The 20087-nt window shown below is 44.6% G+C and overlaps 1 protein-coding gene and 1 pseudogene across 2 annotated transcripts; one reads left to right on the top strand and one right to left on the bottom strand.

Annotated features, from left to right (window-relative positions):
• The window catches only part of LOC136468999 (cysteine-rich receptor-like protein kinase 15), a 30557-nt pseudogene extending 20896 nt beyond the window's left edge, over window positions 1–9661 (top strand).
• Window positions 9662–14621: 4960 nt separating this feature from the next.
• LOC136471894 (uncharacterized) lies at window positions 14622–18454 on the bottom strand. Of its 2 annotated transcripts, none has more exons than XM_066469645.1 (5): window positions 17899–18454; window positions 17088–17202; window positions 16319–17008; window positions 15669–15747; window positions 14622–15157 (listed from the first exon to the last, which is right to left on the bottom strand). In XM_066469645.1, exons 1-5 carry the CDS (start codon window positions 17979–17981, stop codon window positions 15135–15137), a joined length of 990 nt encoding a protein of 329 aa, XP_066325742.1. In that variant the 5' UTR covers window positions 17982–18454; the 3' UTR covers window positions 14622–15134. The 2 variants fall into 2 exon arrangements, with proteins under 2 accessions (XP_066325742.1, XP_066325741.1); XM_066469644.1 differs by having other exon boundaries at window positions 15576–15747; window positions 17899–18449.
• Between the last annotated feature and the right edge of the window lie 1633 nt (window positions 18455–20087).

The following is a 20087-nucleotide window of genomic DNA, read 5'->3' as shown; positions in this document are numbered from 1 at the left end:
GCGTGAAATAATGTCGTGGACACCAGATAGTGCAGCCCAATGCCCTAAGCATGATGAGCAGCCAACCTATGAGGAGCAAGCACTAGAGGACCAACTTACTTAGGAGCAGTTCGATAAAAAGGTAGAAAAGGATCTAAAAGTAATGCTTACTTAGGAGTTGTGTGACGAGGAGGAAGGGGGAGTAGAAGGAATAGCAGGAGAGGCTACTGAAGGCAAAGAAGAAGAGGATGATGATGAGGAGGACTCAGAAGAGGGATATGTAAGTCCTGAGGATCCTTTCCCACATGAAGCCAGAAGGAGGCCAACGGAGGAAGATTTGGACAAGGATTTTGACCCAAACGAGGAGGTAGGGAAAAAGCCTTATCTTGTAAATTTTGCTAAAGCTTTGGCTGTGTTACCTCTGCTAACACTTTAACCTATCGTATATACAGGTCCCTCCTAAATCTTGGAAAAGACAACATCGACGTTCGCGACATCTCGCTGGACAAGACGAAGTAGAGGAAAGGAGAGCAGAGGCAACAGCCATAGAGACGGATCACGATGCCTCTACTCCACAACTTTAAGACACAACCATGACTACCAAGCCTAAGAGAAAACGAGGGGATAGAAAAGGAAATCTATATTCAGATAAGGCATGCTATGTGATAATGGAGGTTGGACCAGCAGGGGAGATCCTTGAGCTGAAGGAATTAAGAGGATGATTCCGTAATGCGATCGGAGCCCTAGTAAGAGATAAATTGAACCTAGCAATCCCTAACTGGAAAGAGGTACCAGAGAACAAAAAGAATGAACTATGGGATAGACAGCTGAAGCTTAATTTTAGATTTTCGGAGGGTAAGCACGAACTAGTAAAAAATGCTTTCAGGATGATGGGAGAGTCATTCCGACATTGGAGGTCGGAGCTCAACATGAAGTATATCCAAAAGGGGTTAACTCTCTTCAACGAGTTCGACAAAATAACTCCTAGTCAATGGGAGGAGCTCGTGGCTCAGAAGACTTCACCGAAGGCATTGGAGCTCAATGCCCATAACACCGAGCTAGCGAAGAGGAACAAACATCACCATCATCTAGGGCCCGGTGGCTACTATGCCAAGGAAGAGCAGTTTAGGAAGATGGACAAAGAGGCCGCAGCTGCTGAGAATATCGATGTGATGAATTTAAAGGTACGCTCAAGGAATTGGATATATGCAAGGAGTACAGAATCATCCGGTGGTAATCTTAAGTTTGATAAGCCGAAGACCCAAGAGGTCGTATCAAGGATACTGAAATGTGCTGAAGACAAGGAGAAGGGCTCATTCAATCCTTCTAGAGAGAGGGACGAGCTTGGCCTTGGCTTGGGAAACAAGGAGCACACAGGCCACACTAGGGGGCTAGAGAAAAGGATCACCTAGAAGCAAGGATTCGAAGAGGATAGGCACATGTACAAGAAACATGGCAGAGACCGGGAGACTAGTCTTGAGCTCCAAGTGAAAGCTCTAGTTGTGAAGGTGCTGGAGGAGCAAGGACTGTCTACGGAGCCATGGATATTAGTGACGTCGCTGGGAGAACTAGCATTAGTTGGCAGCCCTCTGAAAGTTCCTAGCAGCCAAGGTTCCACTACAGCCATAACCCCCATCGATCGCATATGGGAACCAACTAGTTACACCTTGGTGTTTCTCAGTGGCCGGTAGGACACTGTGATGGAGGTGGGAACGGGTGTGGCACATCCTCCTGGTGGCTTACACCACAATAATAAGATACCATCGGACTACACTAGGGTCGAGGTGCATACAGTGAAGCCCGAGTTCATGCAGTGGAGGATAGACTACGCAACTCCTGAGGAGCTGGTGTTACTCGGAGATGTTATGGGGCAGTTCATCCTCTGGCACAAATAGGACATTATATTGACTGCTTCTTCGCCGCCTCCCCCTCTCCCAAATTTGGAGCGAGTTGTTGAGGCCGGGGAGATATTTTCACCGTCTTGTGACCACCACATTCCTAAGATGTCACATTCTTCCCCGCCTCCTAGCGAGCATGTGCCTGATGAGATGCCACAACCTTCTCCAGCTCGTACCGAGCAAGTGCATCATGAGATACCATAGTCTTCTCAATAAGCACAGCCGATACATGAACAACGAGTGCCTCCTGAAGAAGCTGATGCATAAGAAGATGAGGATGTGCCTGAATGAGAACTTCGAAAGAAGCATCCAATCACCATAAGGCCAGTTTATGTTTTGATCAAAGACGTCTCGTCGGTGTCCAAGTGGTTTTTCCATGACCAGTTCAAGCCAGAGAACCAAGTTAAAAAGTCCCATCACGGGGTTCTGAGGAGGACGTCACTAGCAAACTCCACCAAATTGCAAAGCAGTATCCAAATGTTGATATCATCGAATGGTCAAAGGATTGCCCAAAAACATATGAAAGAGGCAAGCCCTTCCTACCAAACCGGGACATCCAGCGCCTACCACTTGGAATGAGAAGGTTTCATGATTGGTACTTGCGTGTTCTCCCAACGAGCATAGATCTCATACAAGCATGCTTCCCCACCGGCACATTTGGAAGCCCAGCCGAGAAAATTGTCTTTGACTTCGATGGCATGCACACATGCTTTCACCTGGGAGAAATGGAGATGAATCTAATTCGCACGTGGTGCCTATAAGTCCTTGTCCTCCCGATATGATATGAATGTAATCTTTGAATTTTGTTGTAACTAACCCAAGCCGTGATTTGTAGAATGTAAGTGCACATTGTCAAACAAATGCCAAGTATGAAAGTTGGGTATCTAGACCCTCAAGCTATAGCCCAAATAAATTTTAATTACCCTAAACGGTGGACACTGGATGCCAAAGAGCTAGCTGCTACAAAGACTCTTTGGGAGAAAGAGCGCATCCGTACGGCGAAACTAAGGGAAGAGTCCCTTAAGGTTGCGGCATACATTGCCCTAGCTTTCAAAAATCTCCAACAGCACTCTACTATATGGCTACCATACAACTTCGAGTAAGTTTAACTCTATACTTAAAGCTTTGTTCGATATATTTTATTCGATGCAAAAAAAGCTTATCTAGTTCTATGATTAAATCCATGCAACAACCACTAGATTTGTATAGCCGTCGATGTCGGGAGGAGCATGGCATGGGTCTTTGATTCAATAGATAGGGACCCGGTGACATACAAAGACTTCATATCGATTCTCAAGACGTATACATATCGACAATCCTCATTAGCTTATATGTTTGTATACATACTTGTAACGTTCACTTTTGGATACTAACAAGTTGTATTTGCTAAAATAATTCGAAAAGGGCATTTAGGCTCTATGTCACTAATCATCATGGAAGGCATGATCCAGCAAGGAAGGAAAAGTGGGATATAAAAACACTATGTGCGGTAAGTGTAACTTACTTCTTCAGTACTCTATTACATGGCTGTCAAAAGCATTACTTAACATTTTCATATGCAAAACAAACAGTGCCCCAAGCAGAAGCCTAGGAATGTACATTATGGATACTATATATGTTCTATAATGAGTAACACCAGTGCCTACAGGAGACACCCCTTAAGGGTAAGTTTGAACATCTTCACATGTAGTATAAAAATTTCGTACATGGTATGAAATACTAAACCGAAACTTGTTCTCTTGTAGTGGAAAGAAGAGAAATGGATGAAAAGAGACCCATACAAGGATGACCAACTCTTAGAGCTCATCGGCGACCTTTGCAACTTCATATTGGACCAGATTGTACACGTCAGAGGCGCCTACCATGACCGAGGAGTCTGACTTAGGTAGAAATCCTCAGTACCAACACCTTCGTGAGACTGAAAGGTTAGCTCTATGACGTTGATAACAATGTGTATGGAATTTGTATATTTAATGATGGATTGTATATATTCTTGTGAATTGGACTTGTAATTGTAGTTTATATAATACTCTTGTGCTTGTAGTCGCGGTCGCGGGGCGTCCGGCAACGCGAACGCGGTTCGGAACGTTGGTCGCAGGGCGTTCGGCAACGCGAACGCTGGTCACGGGGCGTTCGGCAACGCGAACGCGGTTCGGGACGTTGGTCGTGGGGCGTTCGGCAACGCGAACGCGGTTCGGAACGTTGGTCGCAGGACGTTCGGCAACGCGATTTTGAATTGTAAGTTTGAATTTTTTTTCGGAAAAACGTACTGTAGGTGCGGTTCTAGATTGAACCGCCCCTACAAACAGGTATTTATAGGGGCGGCTGGTAATACAAGCCGTCCCTACAAATAGATTTGTAGGGGCGGCCTAGGAACCGCCCGCCGCCTCTACAAATAGATTTGTAGGGACGGCCTGGGAACCGCCCCTACAAATGCATGATTTGTAGAGACGGTTCGGTAGAGGCGGCGGGCTAAACCGCCCCTACAAAGGCTTACTAGCCGCCCTAAAAATGCTTTTTGTAGTAGTTAAACAATTTCTTCTTCTTTTTGAAACTTACAAACAATTTCTCGGAACAAAACAAACTCGGAGAGGGAGGCTTTGGAGAAGTGTTCAAGGTACATTTTCTTCCATATATACACATACAGTCATGAGAATTACCACCCTCTATCGTAAACTATAAGTTATTTTGGCTTTTCTATATACATAGCTTTCACTATAAACCTAAATATACAATATGTCTATATACGTAATAAGTTGTGCATCTAAGAAAGGCAAAATGACTTATAAATTGGAACGGAGGGAGTATATATTATCTTGAATTGGCGGTGTAAAGTGTCTACAACAATTAAATAATTAAAAAGCACAATATAATATATACCAGTGATTATCGAAAATGGTAATAGCAGGTGCTTTGCCTCGTGCAGGGTACATTACAAGACGGGGAAGAGGTAGCTGTGAAGAGGCTTTCACAGAATTCCTCACAGGGATTCCACAAGCTGAAGAACGAGATTGTGCTGGCTACCAAGCTGGAGCACAGGAACCTGGTGCGGCTGCTGGGTGTTTCCCTGCAAGAAGAGAAGCTGCTGATCTACGAGTACATGCCCAACAGAAGTCTAGACACCTTCCTTTACGGTGTCCATCGAAATACTGTTAAAATCAAAATAACTGAACTAACCTGAATTGATACTCTATATATACTGTGTTTAATATGTTCTTGTTTTGTAAGTAAAGACCCAGTGAAACGGCAGCAGCTAGATTGGAGCAGGAGGTTTGCCATCATCAACGGTATTGCACGGGGACTTCTCTATCTCCACGAGGAGTCCCGTTTGAAGGTCATCCACAGAGATCTAAAGCCGAGCAACTTATTGCTTGACGCGGACATGAACCCCAAAATTTCGGATTTTGGAATCGCCAGGGCTTTCGGCGGAGACCAATCCAGAGATATAACAAGACGACCTGTTGGAACCCTGTAAGTATAGTCACTAGTCAGTCAATACACTACCCTTGATTGCTCCTAAAGTCCTAATTGTTAATTGAGAACGTATGAATTGTAGAACACTCATGTATTACTCAATGAATATCAGAGTGTACATATAGGCACTGTAGGGAGCCTGGGTCGGCAGGCCCACGAGCCGGTTTACTCTCTGACATTAATGGCTAATCTTGATTGCAAGTTGTTGATGTATACAGCGGGTACATGGCCCCAGAGTATGCTTACTGGGGGCATCTCTCCTCCAAGTCAGACATGTTCAGCTTCGGTGTTATAGCTCTGTTCGGCGCAGGACTTATTGCTGTTGTGGCTGATTTATGGAGCTGATTTGTTGTGAGAGGAAAATACTATTCTATGGCTGAAAAAGTATGGCTGATTCTGGCTTATAAGATCAAGCGAACAGAGCCTATGTTGAGCCACGTAAGTGCATCATGTTCTTTGGAAAATTGTCATGAAGAAAGATTTCTCAATAGAATATGGGCTTTGGTCTGTTTGGACTTTGAAATGATGAAATCCCCCCATCCTCATGGGAAGGGGATTAACCGACCATATATTAGTGCATGTGCAGGTCTGGGACAAGTGGAGGACTGGTTCCACAGCGGATGTGGTGGACCCATTGCTGGCCGAGTCAGGGTACCCAGAGTTCGAGGTCCTCACCTGCATAGAGGTCGGGCTCCTTTGCGTCCAGGAGAACCCGGTGAAGCGGCCGGATGCCTCCACAGTGGTGCTTATGCTAAGCAATCCGACAACCACACCTGAAGACAGGCGAGCCCCGTCCAGGCCGGCCTTAATCTTCAGCTCTGAATTCAGCACTGTCTCAGATCGCCCCGGAACCGGCGCATGGAGCTCTGATCAACAGCCGTCAATCACTACCGGAGACTGTGTAGTTACCGAGTGCCCCGACAATTACCGAGTGTCAAAAGTCGGGGCACTCGGAAAAAAGTACTTACCGAGTGCCAACACTCGGAAAACATAAACACCCGGTAGTCAACCTCTTTACCGAGTCAGCACACTCGGTATATTCAGACACTCGGTAAAACTACAAGTTTACCGAAGGGGTGCACTCGGTAAAAACGGTCACTCGGTATTGACGTGCCACGTCACCTACGATAGCAACCGTGCCCAAACGGCGTCAAGGCATGACATGTTTACCGAGTGTTATGATCATACACTCGGCAAACATGAAAATTTTACCGAGTGTTGGGCCAATACACTCGGTAAACACTATCTTTTACCGAGTGTATTGGCCCAACACTCGGTAAAATTCAACCAAATTTTTTGTTTTTCTCTTCATTCTTTTTCCTCTATCCACATATGATATTTAGTACTCCATTCCAAAATATGGTGTTTATTTCGATTTATTTACTATATTTCACAAAATTTTCATTCTTTATGAAAATTAGGAACATATCGTGTGAATTTAATTGTAATAATTAAAATTGAACTCGATAAATCACAAGATTGGAAGAATTAACATTGAAGCATACATCTATGTTATAGAAAAAATTTCATAACGTTTTGGAAGTATTTTTACATTCGTCGCTGTCGAACCGGTACATCTCCCAAAGAGACGCTAAACATTCACAATGACGAGTAGGATTTCTATTAAGAGTGAAATTCAACATTATGATTTGAACTTGGAATTTTTTAGATAGTAAATAGATGACATGAAATAGTTCATGTGAAAGTTTGGTGAATTTTAGGATTAAATTGGCATTTTTTATTTTTTGTTTTGCATGAAATAATGGATACTTTTACCGAGTGTGACCTCAAACACTCGGTAAAGGTTAGCCACGGCCCACCTGCCTGCCACAGTGGGCTGCCATGCTTATGTTTACCGAGTGCCGTAGATCTGGGCACTCGGTAAACATGTACCAGGGCTGCGGTGCTTGAGTTTACCGAGTGCCGTACATCTAGGCACTCGGTAAACAGAAGCATTCAACAAGCTGTTTCTCCCTCAAATCGTTTTCTACTTTCACACACACACCGCACACTCCTCTCCACCGCCGCGGCCGCCTCCTCCCCTCCACCACCGCCGCCACCGGGCGGTCCCCCACAGCCGCCGCCACCGGAGAGACGGAGAGAGAGAGAGACGGAGAGAGAGACAGCGGCACCGGCGCACCGGATGACGATCCCCTCCGCCGACGCCGCCCCGTGCTCCCTCCTTCGCTCCCGTTCCCGCGAGGTGGGGTGGGGTGGGCCCCAGCAGCAGCGGCGACGGCGAGCACTCTCTCCCCTCCCCTGACCGTGGCCTCCCCTTCTGTACGTGCTCCCGCCGCACCGGTGGCGACAAGGGACCCCTGCCTGCTCCCGTCGACGCCAGGTACCTGCCCTGTTGCCCACCTCTCCCCTCCGTCTGGTGGTGCCGTGATGCGATGGAATGGAAATGGATGGATCCGTGCGGGACGGCCCCCGTTGCCTGCACTGGCCGCCGTTTCTGCTGCTCGGACTGAGCGCTCGGCGTCCACGGACCTTTGGGGATTGCTTGCGTGCTCGTACTTTCAGCACACCAAACTAACATTTCTATCTTCCCTATGCTTCGTCTTGGTCCTAGTCTTTCAAACCATAACCTAGTGAATTATGGTATCCCCTTTTCAACTGGAGTTTTTAGTATGAAATAGAAGGGATGGGAGAAAAGTTTACTTGCATTGCCATGTAATAAAGTAATGTTAGATAAGGCTCAGTGCCAGGTGAATGAGGACGCAAATTGATGAAAGAATGAAATGAGGGCACCATTTTTTCTTTTCTTAACGACAATGGATGACAATTAGGTGGTCCCCAATAATACACAGTATCCCGTAGTGAATGGCCACAGTTTCGGAGAACGATGTGTCCATCTCAGAGCTTCAGCCGAGGTAGATATGTGAGCACAAGCTGGAGCTTCAGCTTCAGCCTATAATTAATCTCATGGATGGGATGTTAAAGTAAGTAGAAGTGTCGAACCAAGATTACTTCATGGGCAAGGGCAAGGGCAAGCATGCCATAAAGGATTTTTTTATTTTAACACTCTTTGAAAACTAATTTTAAATCTAACATTGCAGGGTTTTTTTAAAAAAAACTAACACTTTTGGTCACGCTTATTGCCCTGGCGCGGCCAAATGCCTATGCCGCGTCATGCATAGCGGCGCGGCAGGGGGCTGACGTGGCGGCCACCGGAATCGCTGGCCGATGACGTGGCAGGCTCTGCCGCGCCACCGATCTTGGCGCGGCAGTGCCGCGCCACGGAGCATGGCGCGGCTGGGCTAAATAAATATCGCGAGCGAGCCCGTCCGCCCGCCCTCACCCCTGCCCGCCCTCCCGCTGCCAGCCGCACGCGCCCCGCTGCCGCGCAGCACCCGCGCCGGCTGCGCCACGAACGCCGGAGCGTCAAGGCCGCCCGCTCTTAAGGTACCTCCCTCTCGATTTCATGTTATTTTGATTATTATTATTTTAGGATAATTAGTGATTTAGGATAATTAGTGATTTATGATAGTTAGTAATTTAGGATAGTTAGGGTTTTATGATTGTTGTTGATTTATGATAGTTTGTCAAATTTAGGATAGTTACTGATTTAGGATAGTTAGGTTAGTGAATTTGTTTGTGATTTACGTAGGTAGTTTTTAGGTTTGAGGTTGTGTGTTCTAGTATAGCTAGGAATTTGGGTTTAGGGATTGACTAGGTATTTATTATTTAGTTTATAGTTAGTTATTTAGTCAGGGATTTTAGGTATACATACTAGTTTACAAATGTCAGTACTTACTAATGTGTGATACGTCAATTTTGATGACTTCATGAAGTTTTGTCAAATGCTTATATTTTTAGTGAAGTTGTTTATGTTACTAGTGCGTGATATGTCTGTTAATGTTACTTTGAATATATACATATGCTTTCATATTGTGTTCGTATTGCATAACAAGTAGTTCAAATTTTGCAATGCTACATAATGTTAATTTGAATACTCTAACGCTTTGTTTATCAATTTGTAATAGGATGGCTCCATCCACGCAGCATCCGTTGTACCCCATTCTTGAGGTGGAGTACGATGACCAGCACCGAGCACACATCTTGAGTGAAAACGACGCAGAGGTGGCCTTGCCTACTTTGAGGCCCCGCACGCACACTAGGGCGCATCAGTGGGACGAGCGTTACGCGCCGTACATATGTGTTGTCAACCATGGTCTTTCGTCCCTTAACCCAACACTACTTACTGCAGCTGTAGACAGGTGCAAGTGCATTCTTTGTACGTAAACTTTCTTGTAACAAATTTGAGGCAACTAATAGTCGTTCTATTCTTATAACAGGTGGAGGCCTGAGACCCACACGTTCCGCCTACCTTGTGGCGAGATGACTTTGACCATGCAGGATGTGAAGGCTATTTTTGGTCTTCGGTTGGGTGAAGGGTCGAGATGGCGACTAGAGGGGGTGAATAGTCTTTTCTAAAATTAATCGCGTCGGCTAACCGATACAAATGCGGAATTAAAACTATCGGTCTAGTCAAGACTATACTCCACTATATATGTTCACTAGCACCTTGCAAAGATAACAATTATGCAACAAAGGTGCTGGGCTAGTTAGAGCTCTCCTAAACAATTCTAGGAGCAAGGTTACACAAACCTATGCTACTAGTACTTTAAGCAACAAGAGAGCTCCTACACATGCTAGTAAGCAAAAGCACAAAGCTAACGATGCTCACTAGCAATGCTCAATAACAAGGCAACCAATGCCTAATTAGAGAGCGCAAATACTTAGCTACACAAACTAAGCAATGTGACTAACAAGGTTACTAAAACCAAATTAGCCACGCAAGAGAGCTACTTCTATGCTACACAAGCAAGAAGGTAATTAGCAAGCTACACAAGCTATCTAATTACAAGAGCAACTACACAAGCTTAATATGTATAAAAGTAATTGCAAGCTTGTGTAATGGGGATACAAACCAATAGGAAGAACAAGGTTGACACGATGATTTTTCTCCCGAGGTTCACGTGTTTGCCAACACGCTAGTCCCTGTTGTGTCGACCGCTCACTTGGTGGTTCGGCGGCTAATTAGCATCACCCGCTAAGCCCGCACGTCGGGCGCCGCAAGAACCTACCCCTTAAGTGAGGGTAGCTCAATGACACGCTTTACTAGAGTTGCTCTTCGTGGCTCCCGCGGGGCGAGCACAATGCCCCTCATAAGCACTTCTCTAGAGCGTCGCACAAGCTTCTTGCGCGCTTCGACAGAGACCACCACCAAGCCATCTAGGAGGTGGCAACCTCCAAGAGTAACAAGCACCATCGGCTTGCAACTCGATCGCCTAGTGCCACTCGATGCAACCTCATGATGTAATTGCACTAGAATCACTCACTCACACAATTGAATGATCGCTATCAAGTGTACACCACCTCCTTTGTAAATGTGCCAACACCACCAAGTGTACACCACCATGTATATGTGTGTTAGCTTTTCACAATCATTTCCCAAAGGATGTTAGCCACTCAACTTGCCACGCCACTCGATCCTAGCGACAATGCAAAGTTAAATCACTCGAGTGGCACTAGATGACCGATATGCAAACAAGTTTGCCCCTCTTGATAGTACGGCCATCTATCCTAAACCCGGTCATAAACTTCTCTACACACCTATGACCGGTGAAATGAAATGCCCTAGGTTATACCTTTGCCTTGCGCATTCCATTCCATCTCCTTCAATGTCGATGCAACACATGCACCAACACGATCAACAATGATATGATCCACTTCATATCATCACATGATCATATTGGTTCATCGATCTTGACTCTACTTGCTCTTCAATGTTGCCCTCGTCCATCGGCGCCAAGTCTTGCTCAAGCTTCACCGCCACGCGGTCCATCACTCCATAGCCTTCGACTTGCCCTTCACGCTTGCAACCGGTCCATCAAGCCAAGTCTTGTCTTGATCTTCTCCACCTTGATCACATGACTCAATGTCATGTCTCATGTGCATTTAAGCTCCTTCATCATCACATGTGTGAGCTTTGCAACATCTCCAAGCCATTTTCACCTCCATGGCATATGTTGTTCATACACATGTACCTGTGGACTAATCACCTGTGTATCTCACATAAACACAATTAGTCCACCTAGGTTGTCACTCAATTACCAAAACCAAACAAGGACCTTTCATTAGGGGACTTCCAGTGACTGGGATAGTTGACAACGATCACTGGAGGGAGCTAGTGGCTCAGTTTACTGGCTTTTTTCCACCGGATGACGAGGCTTCCAAGAAAAATAAGTGAGAAATTTAAGCCTATTTAACACTTGCATTGCTTTCCTGCAGCCATCGGGTTTCATTTTGTTTGGTAAATTTCAAGAAAACTTCCGGTGTTTCGTCGTCCTAGATCACGGAGCACTTTGATTACTTGGATCCACAGGCTGAGGAGGCTCAGATAGACAGGTTCGCTCGAGTGTGGCTCTGACACTTTCTTGGTGCTTTCCTCTTCCCAGATGCCTTGGGCAACACCATCAGCTGGATCTTCCTTGACATACTACGCCAGTCGTGGGAGAACATAGCGACGTACAGCTGGGGCAGCGCAGTTCTGGCATGGACGTATCGACAGCTATGTGTTGCCTGCCGTCGCACCTCAGGGTACGCGAACCTTAGGGGTTGCTCGTACCTACTCCAGATTTGGTGTTGGGAACGATGGCCCATTGGGAGGCCCCTTAATACTGGTTTACCGGTAAGTACTTTGGTTCATTATATTCTTCGATATTGTTACATATGATGAGTTTATTAATGGCTAATTCATTATCGTGTTCAATGTAGCAATGGAACGGCCAGGATACACTCTCTCTGTTTATCTGGACAGAATCAGAGTTAGTTAGAGGGAATGCGAGGCGCAAGTACAGGGAGTACACAGACGGTCTCGACGTCCTGACACAGCACCAGGTTACGCTCTCTTTACTATCATACATGTGTCTTGTTCGATCTATACTATATCACAACCTAACTCAATTACGAAATGTTCAGGTGCATTGGTGTCCTTGGGATGCTCCGGAGCTCCAGTACTATCTCAGTCCTGTCACTAGGGACGAGTCAGAGGAGTATCGCTGCAACGTCCCTCTTATTTTCTTCCACATGGTCGAGATTCACTTGCTCATCAGGGTCTGCAGACAGTTTGGAAGAATGAAAAGACTGCCCACCACCGCTTTACTCCACTAACCAAGGATTGCACGGGTGAGTTATCGATTAATAACAGAGCTACAATTTAGAGATGTGTGTGGTACAACTAACATCGTTTTGTTGTAGGTATGACCACAGAAAGAGGTACAAGACTAAGGATTGACGTGTAACACACAACGCGCACATCCACTTGTGGGAGACCAGGGAACGGCAGCCGGTCCATGCGGGTCCTCCACACGATCAGCACACCTTCGACGAGTACCTGCGTTGGCTTCACAGGTCTACGAGGACACATATCAAGCCCCCGTACACTAAGGAGGCGATTGACGAGGTCTCGGAGGAAGTTGTGATCGAAGATGTGTACGACGTTGCCACTAGAGAGGACACACAGCTACAGAGAGCCCCGCTACAAAGATAAGTGGTAAGATACTTGAATGTTACAATTTGTTATCCATTTAGTATTAAGTATGTATACTAAAACTGTTCAACCACGTTTCTGTACTCAGGCGACACAATTGTCGAGGCTGTTCAACGAAGCAGCGTTCCGGCTTCACGAGTCTAGAGGACAGGGGCCAGACGTTCTCTAGGCTTTTGTGGAGGTAAACATAAACTAGTCCATTCCAAAATTGTTTCTTTAGTGTATATGCGTTTGGGAAATGCACTAACTTTAACGTCTATTTATGCAGAAGGTGAAGAAGACCTGCAGGAAGCTAGCTCAAAAGCTGAGCTGTATGGACACTCCTTATGAGGAACCACCGCTCCCGGCGCGGTCGGGTGGCACGTCTTCAGCCTCTTTGAGGACACCAGTCGGCTCTTCTCAGCCGGTGACAGGTGCCACTTCCGCGGTGCGTACACCACCATATCATAGCGTTGGGAAGGACCCTGCAACCAAGGACGACGACAACGATCGGCATGTCTCAGCTAGGTGGTGCCCCGCTTGGTACCTAAGGAGCCTCACAAGTACTAACAAAGATAGTTTCTTTAAATACGTAGGCTACATTAACTAACAATCATAAATAATTCTAAGTAATCATGCATATCATATACTTGCAGGGTACGAGTCGTACGCACCGGCGACGCGACCACACCGACGTTGGATACACTCCCAATGTGTTGCCAACAAATCCAAAGAGACAGAGGCGACCGATGGATCCTTACACTCCTGGGTCTTAGTTTGTTAGGTCGAATTATTATTGGCGTCCAAAACTTGCAGGCTAAGTTGGTTATGTTATGTCGAACTTATGTCAAACCAATAAAAATGTTATGTGGCAGCTTGTCAACTTGCGCACGGACTTCATTTATTTGCTTCATATTCGTTTCAACGCGTCGCGGTATCACTGCATACGAGATTAAGTAGCAACTAGTTCGGAAACCGGCAGTCCCGGGGTATCTCGACGCCGGTGGCCGACGTCTTGCGCGAGGGGTCGAGGAAGCCGGGGTCCATGGTTACGTCGCTGCCGATCCTACAATATGGGACCAAAAAGCCAAATAAATAAGTTCTCTTAAAAATATTCGTTTCAATCCAATCCAATTTTTCGTAATCGATTAGTTAACGTGGTGGTTAACCGTATTATGAAAGATGGAAAAAATATCATTGGCTTATCAAATTCTCTATTCGGTCGTGAAAAAAATTTAACAAAAGATAGAAACAAATCCACTATTGATTTTACGTCAAGCAATACTTAGAATAACTCTCACTATCAGCGCGATGCATTCCAATTAAACCGTCTAGATACCGCCGGACGAGCGGCGGGCGCGGCGGCCAGACGTGCTTGCTGCTCAGGCAGGACTGGCCGCGGGGTTTTAGTCGGCTCTGCCGTGCCACGGATCAAGGCGCGGCACTACCACGCCAAAATCGGTGGCGCAGCAGAGCCTGCCACATCATCGGCCAGCGATTCCGGTGGCCGCCACGTCAACCCCCTGCCGCGCCACTATGCATGGCGCGGCACAGGCATTTGGCCGCGCCAGGGCAATAGGCGCGGCTAAAAATGTTAGTTTTAAAAAAAATCGGCAATATTAGATTTAAAATTAATTTTCAAAAAGTGTTAAAATTAAAAAAAAATTCCCATAAAGCGAGGACAAGTGTAGAAACCTGGATCAATAAAACAGCTGTGAACAGAGAACCATACGTGCGTCCAACGGTTTGACAAATGCCATATTAATGTATTATTATCAATAACCGTATTCAGATCCTTCCATAGTTCATTTCACTGAGATTCTCGGCACTTCCACAAATCATTTCACTCATCTTTTAAATATTTGCTGTTTGCCTTTTCCTATCAGCTCTACAACTTTTTACAATTGCATTCATGGGATATAGAGAGGGGAAATGAGCAGAGCCACCTCCATTTGGCAGCAACCAGCCATCACAACCTATCACAAATGGATCATAACTCTGATAAATCTTAGCATGGTTATGCGCCGGTGAGGAGTTTATGATATGCAATCATGCATTGGACAATCGAAACCTTCACCATCTGCTTCTTTTCCTGTCATATATGCAGCCACACATGTAAATGACATGGTTGGTTTGCTGCATTTGCTGACTTAGAATAACACCAATCATGATTTCTAGTATGAGCAGGACCATGATTAGTTGTCCCAATGTTCCTTTCCTTCACAAGTGAAACAATACATGCCTTGTCATGCTGAGACGAGAAATGGTACTGCAAAACACATAATGCGATTATTAGTATTGACAAAACAGAACACTGATTTCAACCTATATCTGTTGCACTTGACAATATCAATATACTCCATAACACTGTATATCAATATGTGCAACATGATCGTAGCTTTTTTGAGCCTATGTTAATTGATACTCCCTCCGTTTTAAATTATAGACGTTTTGGTTTTTCTAAACACATTGCTCTTACTATCTATCTAGAGTCTAGACACAGTGTATATCTAGACGCATATCAAAAGCTATGTATCTAGAAAAGCCAAAACGTCTTATAGGAAGTACCAAACAGAGGAAAATAGCAAAACAAAGCCACCCCAAAAGCATGGATATACAAGAAGTTATGCTATAAACTACTTATGATAAAAAAAAACAAATTCATGCTAGATAAGTTTGGCACTGACCAATCAAAAAGATGCTCAACACCAGTAAGAGGGTGATCCGAATAGAACGACCAAATTGAATGTTCTGTTGTTGGCCTTGTATATGAAGCCCACCTGTCCGTCCAGAAATTCTGGAATTTTCCTTCCAACTTGTCAAATAATTTCTGCTTCTTTCGGCTAGCCCATTAAATCTCTGTAAAACATAAAGAACCACTGGATTCAGAAATTAGCTAAAGTGATAACACCAACAAACTTAATTGGATGTCATTAACTTTGTGGACCAGTCAAAAGGAGCATATTTATAAAATGGATCATGCAGTAAAAGAAATAAAATATGTTTGCTATGCATAAAAGTCAATGTCACATGCTTAGCCCAATAAAAATGTAAACCAGCAAATAACATTCAGGATTTAGGATGTAGCAATATTTCATATGCATTGGCATACAGTTGCCAAAATAAATCGAAGTTCTCCCTCCCATGACGATCTTGAGAAATATCATAACATCAATCATTGTTTATATACTGTAAGTGGTATATGACATGAATGCAGATTCACAGTTTGTAGGTTCAAATCCATTACATATTACAGAAAGGAAGGTTTGATTTCATTATACAGCCATTAGGGATGCTACACTATTGAGTCAACATCTCCAAGGATTGTTTGCACACACATATGTCCAATAAGTTGCTCTCGATAAGATCATATTACATATAAACATCTTAAATTTAGAATAGGGTGGGGCAGCAGAGGAAATTGATATACCTGTGTTAATAAGGATAGAACCCTGAGGTCAAGATTATTTGACATATCGTATCTTAATGAGCGATTTTCATCACTCTTGGGTTTCCACAAGCTATTCCAAAACCATCTCACTCTTGTTAAAGATTCTGTGCTTCTCCGGATGCTTGATAAAGCAGTAGTCTGACTTGCAGCCTGAACCCCAGTTGCGTTTGGGGACGATTTTCTATCATCAACCATCTCGTTACCAATGTCAATCTTCCAATGATCATTACCTACACTCAAATTTCTTCTAAGGCCATGTAACTCCTCAGCTAGACCACAAACATCACTCTTAACAGTAGAAATTTCTCTGCGTGGCACTTCATATATGTCTTTAATGATTAAAGCTGGATCACTCTGATCGTTCATGCCCACTCGCACATTTTTTTGTCTAGATGGGACATGGTTACTGCTGTCTGTGCTCTTCATTTCTGAATAGAAGTCTGCAGGTGCTGAAAGGAAAGCGACCAGATCATCTCGCTCCTCATCATCTAACTTCACCCAATTGAGCCCTTGTCTGCCATTGTCCATTAAAGAACCGCTTATGTCTTTCTCTACACGAGAAATTTGATCCTCAATGGCTACAACAAACTGCCGACGCCTTGCCATTGTACCCTCTTCCAGTGAATACTTATCGTTGCTTGAACTTACAGCCCTCTCAAACTGTTCCAACTGCACAGACAATCACTAGCAGTAATTAACAAGACCACAAGTCAGCTACTAGTATATAAAGGTTTATGTAAAAGCATGCCTGCCATTTTGCAGTCCCTAAAGCTGTCTGAAGCTCCCTTTGCAAATCGTCTACCTCTTCCGAGCTAGAACCATTACATCGCTCTCGTATCCAAGTTCTATAGACAGATTCCATCCTGCATGGAGAAATTGTCAAATTCGAGGAAAATTGCATTAGAATATATGTTCCTGAATGCATTTGACTATTTGCAATTGTAAATGTCAGTTTCAACATGAGTTCTTATTAATTGTCACAACCCAAGCAGCATTACATGGCGAAATTAACAAATAGAATTGTCAACTGAAGCAAAGTTGTATTCTACTTGATTAGAATAAAGCATTAATTGCCCCAGCCATACAATACAAAACAAAAACATAAATCAACCCAATAAGATATGAGATGCCACCAAAGAACCAGTTTTTACGACATCACAATCTGAACTGAACGGAAAGAACGGACAAAATAGGTAGAGCCAGCAGTTCACCAATCAGAGCGCCGCAAAGAAGCATCCAAATCTCATCTTACCCCAATCGACAACCTAGCCCAGTAATTACTAATAAAATTAGTAGAAAATTCAAGAGTCTAGAGTTCTGGAGTCCGCAAGGACCGCAAACAAGCACGGGTCAGATCGGAATCCCATCTTAAACACAGTACATCAATAATCCACAAAGCAGTCAAGGAACAGCAACCCAACCTTCCAAAAAAAGGACAAGGACAGTCACAATTCACGGCAAAAACAATCGCCAAGCGGTACATTTTTTGCATATATAAAGTTCAAACTTTTGTAGCCCCGGGCGCAACGAATCGAAGCCAAGATGACGAAGGCACTCACAAGTCCGCCGACTCCTGCACCTCCTCGGCCGCCTGGAAGAACCCGTCCTTCTGCCACTGCTCGAGCCCTCCCGATGCCGCCATGTCGGCCGCCGCCGCCGCAGTTGCAGATCAAATCAGGAACGAGACACCCGACCGACTCCAAGGCACCAACACCAAGTGCGGTGGCTCCGAGCTCCAGGCGCCCCGCCTCAATGTCGCGCGGCCAGGCCAGCGAGCGAGATCCCGCGGGGGGCTGCCGACCAGGAGCTGCGCACGCCAAGAAAAGGCAGCGATTGCTTGCGCGCTTCCGCTCAGCGGGGAGGAAGCGGAAGCGGGGACAGGAGGGAGACGTAGGACGGTAGGAGGGGCTACGCGACGGGGAGGAGCTGGCGTAGGAGGGGAGGAGAGAGGGAGGGGGAAGTGAACTACTCCCTAGCTATATCGCCGCCCCCTGCTGGTGCTGTTTCGTTCTGGTTCCTCGTTCTGGTTCCGGTGGCTTCAGGAATCAGGATGTCAGCCTCTTTCTTCCCCACCGCTACCAGCCCCAACCATATTTTCAGCAGAAGCTGTAAGTGACTTCGTATATACTCGCTCCGTTTCAAATTATGATTCGGTTTGATTTTTTCGTATATTAATTTTGATATATATCTAGATATAGCAGAATGGATAAACCAAAAAAATTAAAAGGACTTATAATTTGAAATGGAGGGAGTAGTATTTTTTAGCTCGGAAATTTTCTACTTCCACAATTTTATGGGTATTTTGTTGGAGCATAAATAATTGTATATTCACAGCACAATCCATGTGACATGTCTCCTTTTATTATTCTCTCCACGCAGCTGAGTAATTTATTTTGATTATATTAATTATTACTAGTTCTATTCTAAATTATAAAACGTTTTGGTTTTTTTAGATTCATAGCTTTTGTTATGCACTTAGATACAGTGTATATGTCAAATGCATAACAAAAACAATGTACGTAGAAAACCAAAACGTCTTACCGTTTAGAATGGAAGGAGTCTTAAATATGTCCATGCATTATATATGTACAGTCATATGAAAACTCAGCTTAAAAAACAGTTATTGTGTATCCTTGTTGTGAAGTTAAGAAAGGACTACCAATCATACATATGTTATATCAAATAAATTACAAGACCTATAATGAATTATGTGAATAATCCGGTACGAGAAGTTGATTGGAGATGAACTCACTCAGCTTAAAAAACAGTTACCGTGAATTACAAGACCTATAATAATAGTGAATTATGTGTGTAACAGGAGATTAATTAATAATCCTGTACGAGAAGTTGGTTGGAGATGAACTCACTTAGCTTACTTACGCTTTCGTTCTTGCTTCGCATAAAAAGATTAACTCAAAATGGTGGGATGAATTCTAGAACTCGTATATGTTGGTTTAGCTCACCCTAAACAATTAAGGTAGAACTAAACCCTCTACAATATCTCAATAATATGCAGATGGGCCACTATGGGCCTTATTCTAAGCTGGACCGAATGTCACAGTCAAGCCAAGATATGAACGATACGACACCAGCAAAGGTTTTATAGCTAAAAAAGATGTTATCTATTATCAAATTTGGATAGGAGTATAGAAATTCTTTGAAAGATGGCATCCACCCTTTTCTCAAACGGAAGTGCTATGTGCAGGGCGTCTGTCCCATTCGGAGGTCTCTTCCTTGGCCTACGGACCAGCCCAATAAACCTCCTGCGTCCGTCCCTTCCATTGCTCCTACCGCTGGCTCCTACTCCGCCGATCGCCCTGCCCCCCCCCCCCCCCCCCCGCCTGACAACACCGACCGGCGCCACCAGCGCAAGAAGAAGCGTCGGGCCCTGGTGCGGAAGCCCTCCGTTCTCGCTGTAACAGAACCGACCAATTATACGAAATTAAGTAAGAAAATCATCCGCCAAAGCAGACGATTTAGCAAACTTAAGCCCGTATAACCCGGTAGTCCGTGAAATCACGACGGATTTCAAACCAACTTCCATTCTAGCCAAGATCGTAATAAGTTTAGCGGTCACCATCACATATTACATAAAAGTTCACAGTCTCAGATACATCAGAGTTTCAACATAGTTATTACAAAACCAGTTCGAATATAAGTAGCGGAAGTCATTTGTTCAAACCACACACACGCGGAGTTTAAATATAGTGTCAACGAATAATCATCTCCAACAAAAGCATCAGACAAG

This window comes from Miscanthus floridulus, chromosome 8 (genome assembly GCF_019320115.1).
Source record: "Miscanthus floridulus cultivar M001 chromosome 8, ASM1932011v1, whole genome shotgun sequence".
Classification (NCBI taxonomy): Eukaryota; Viridiplantae; Streptophyta; class Magnoliopsida; order Poales; family Poaceae; genus Miscanthus; species Miscanthus floridulus.
The sequence above is the reverse complement of the archived record's forward strand: the minus strand, read 5'-3'. Positions and strand labels throughout refer to the sequence as shown.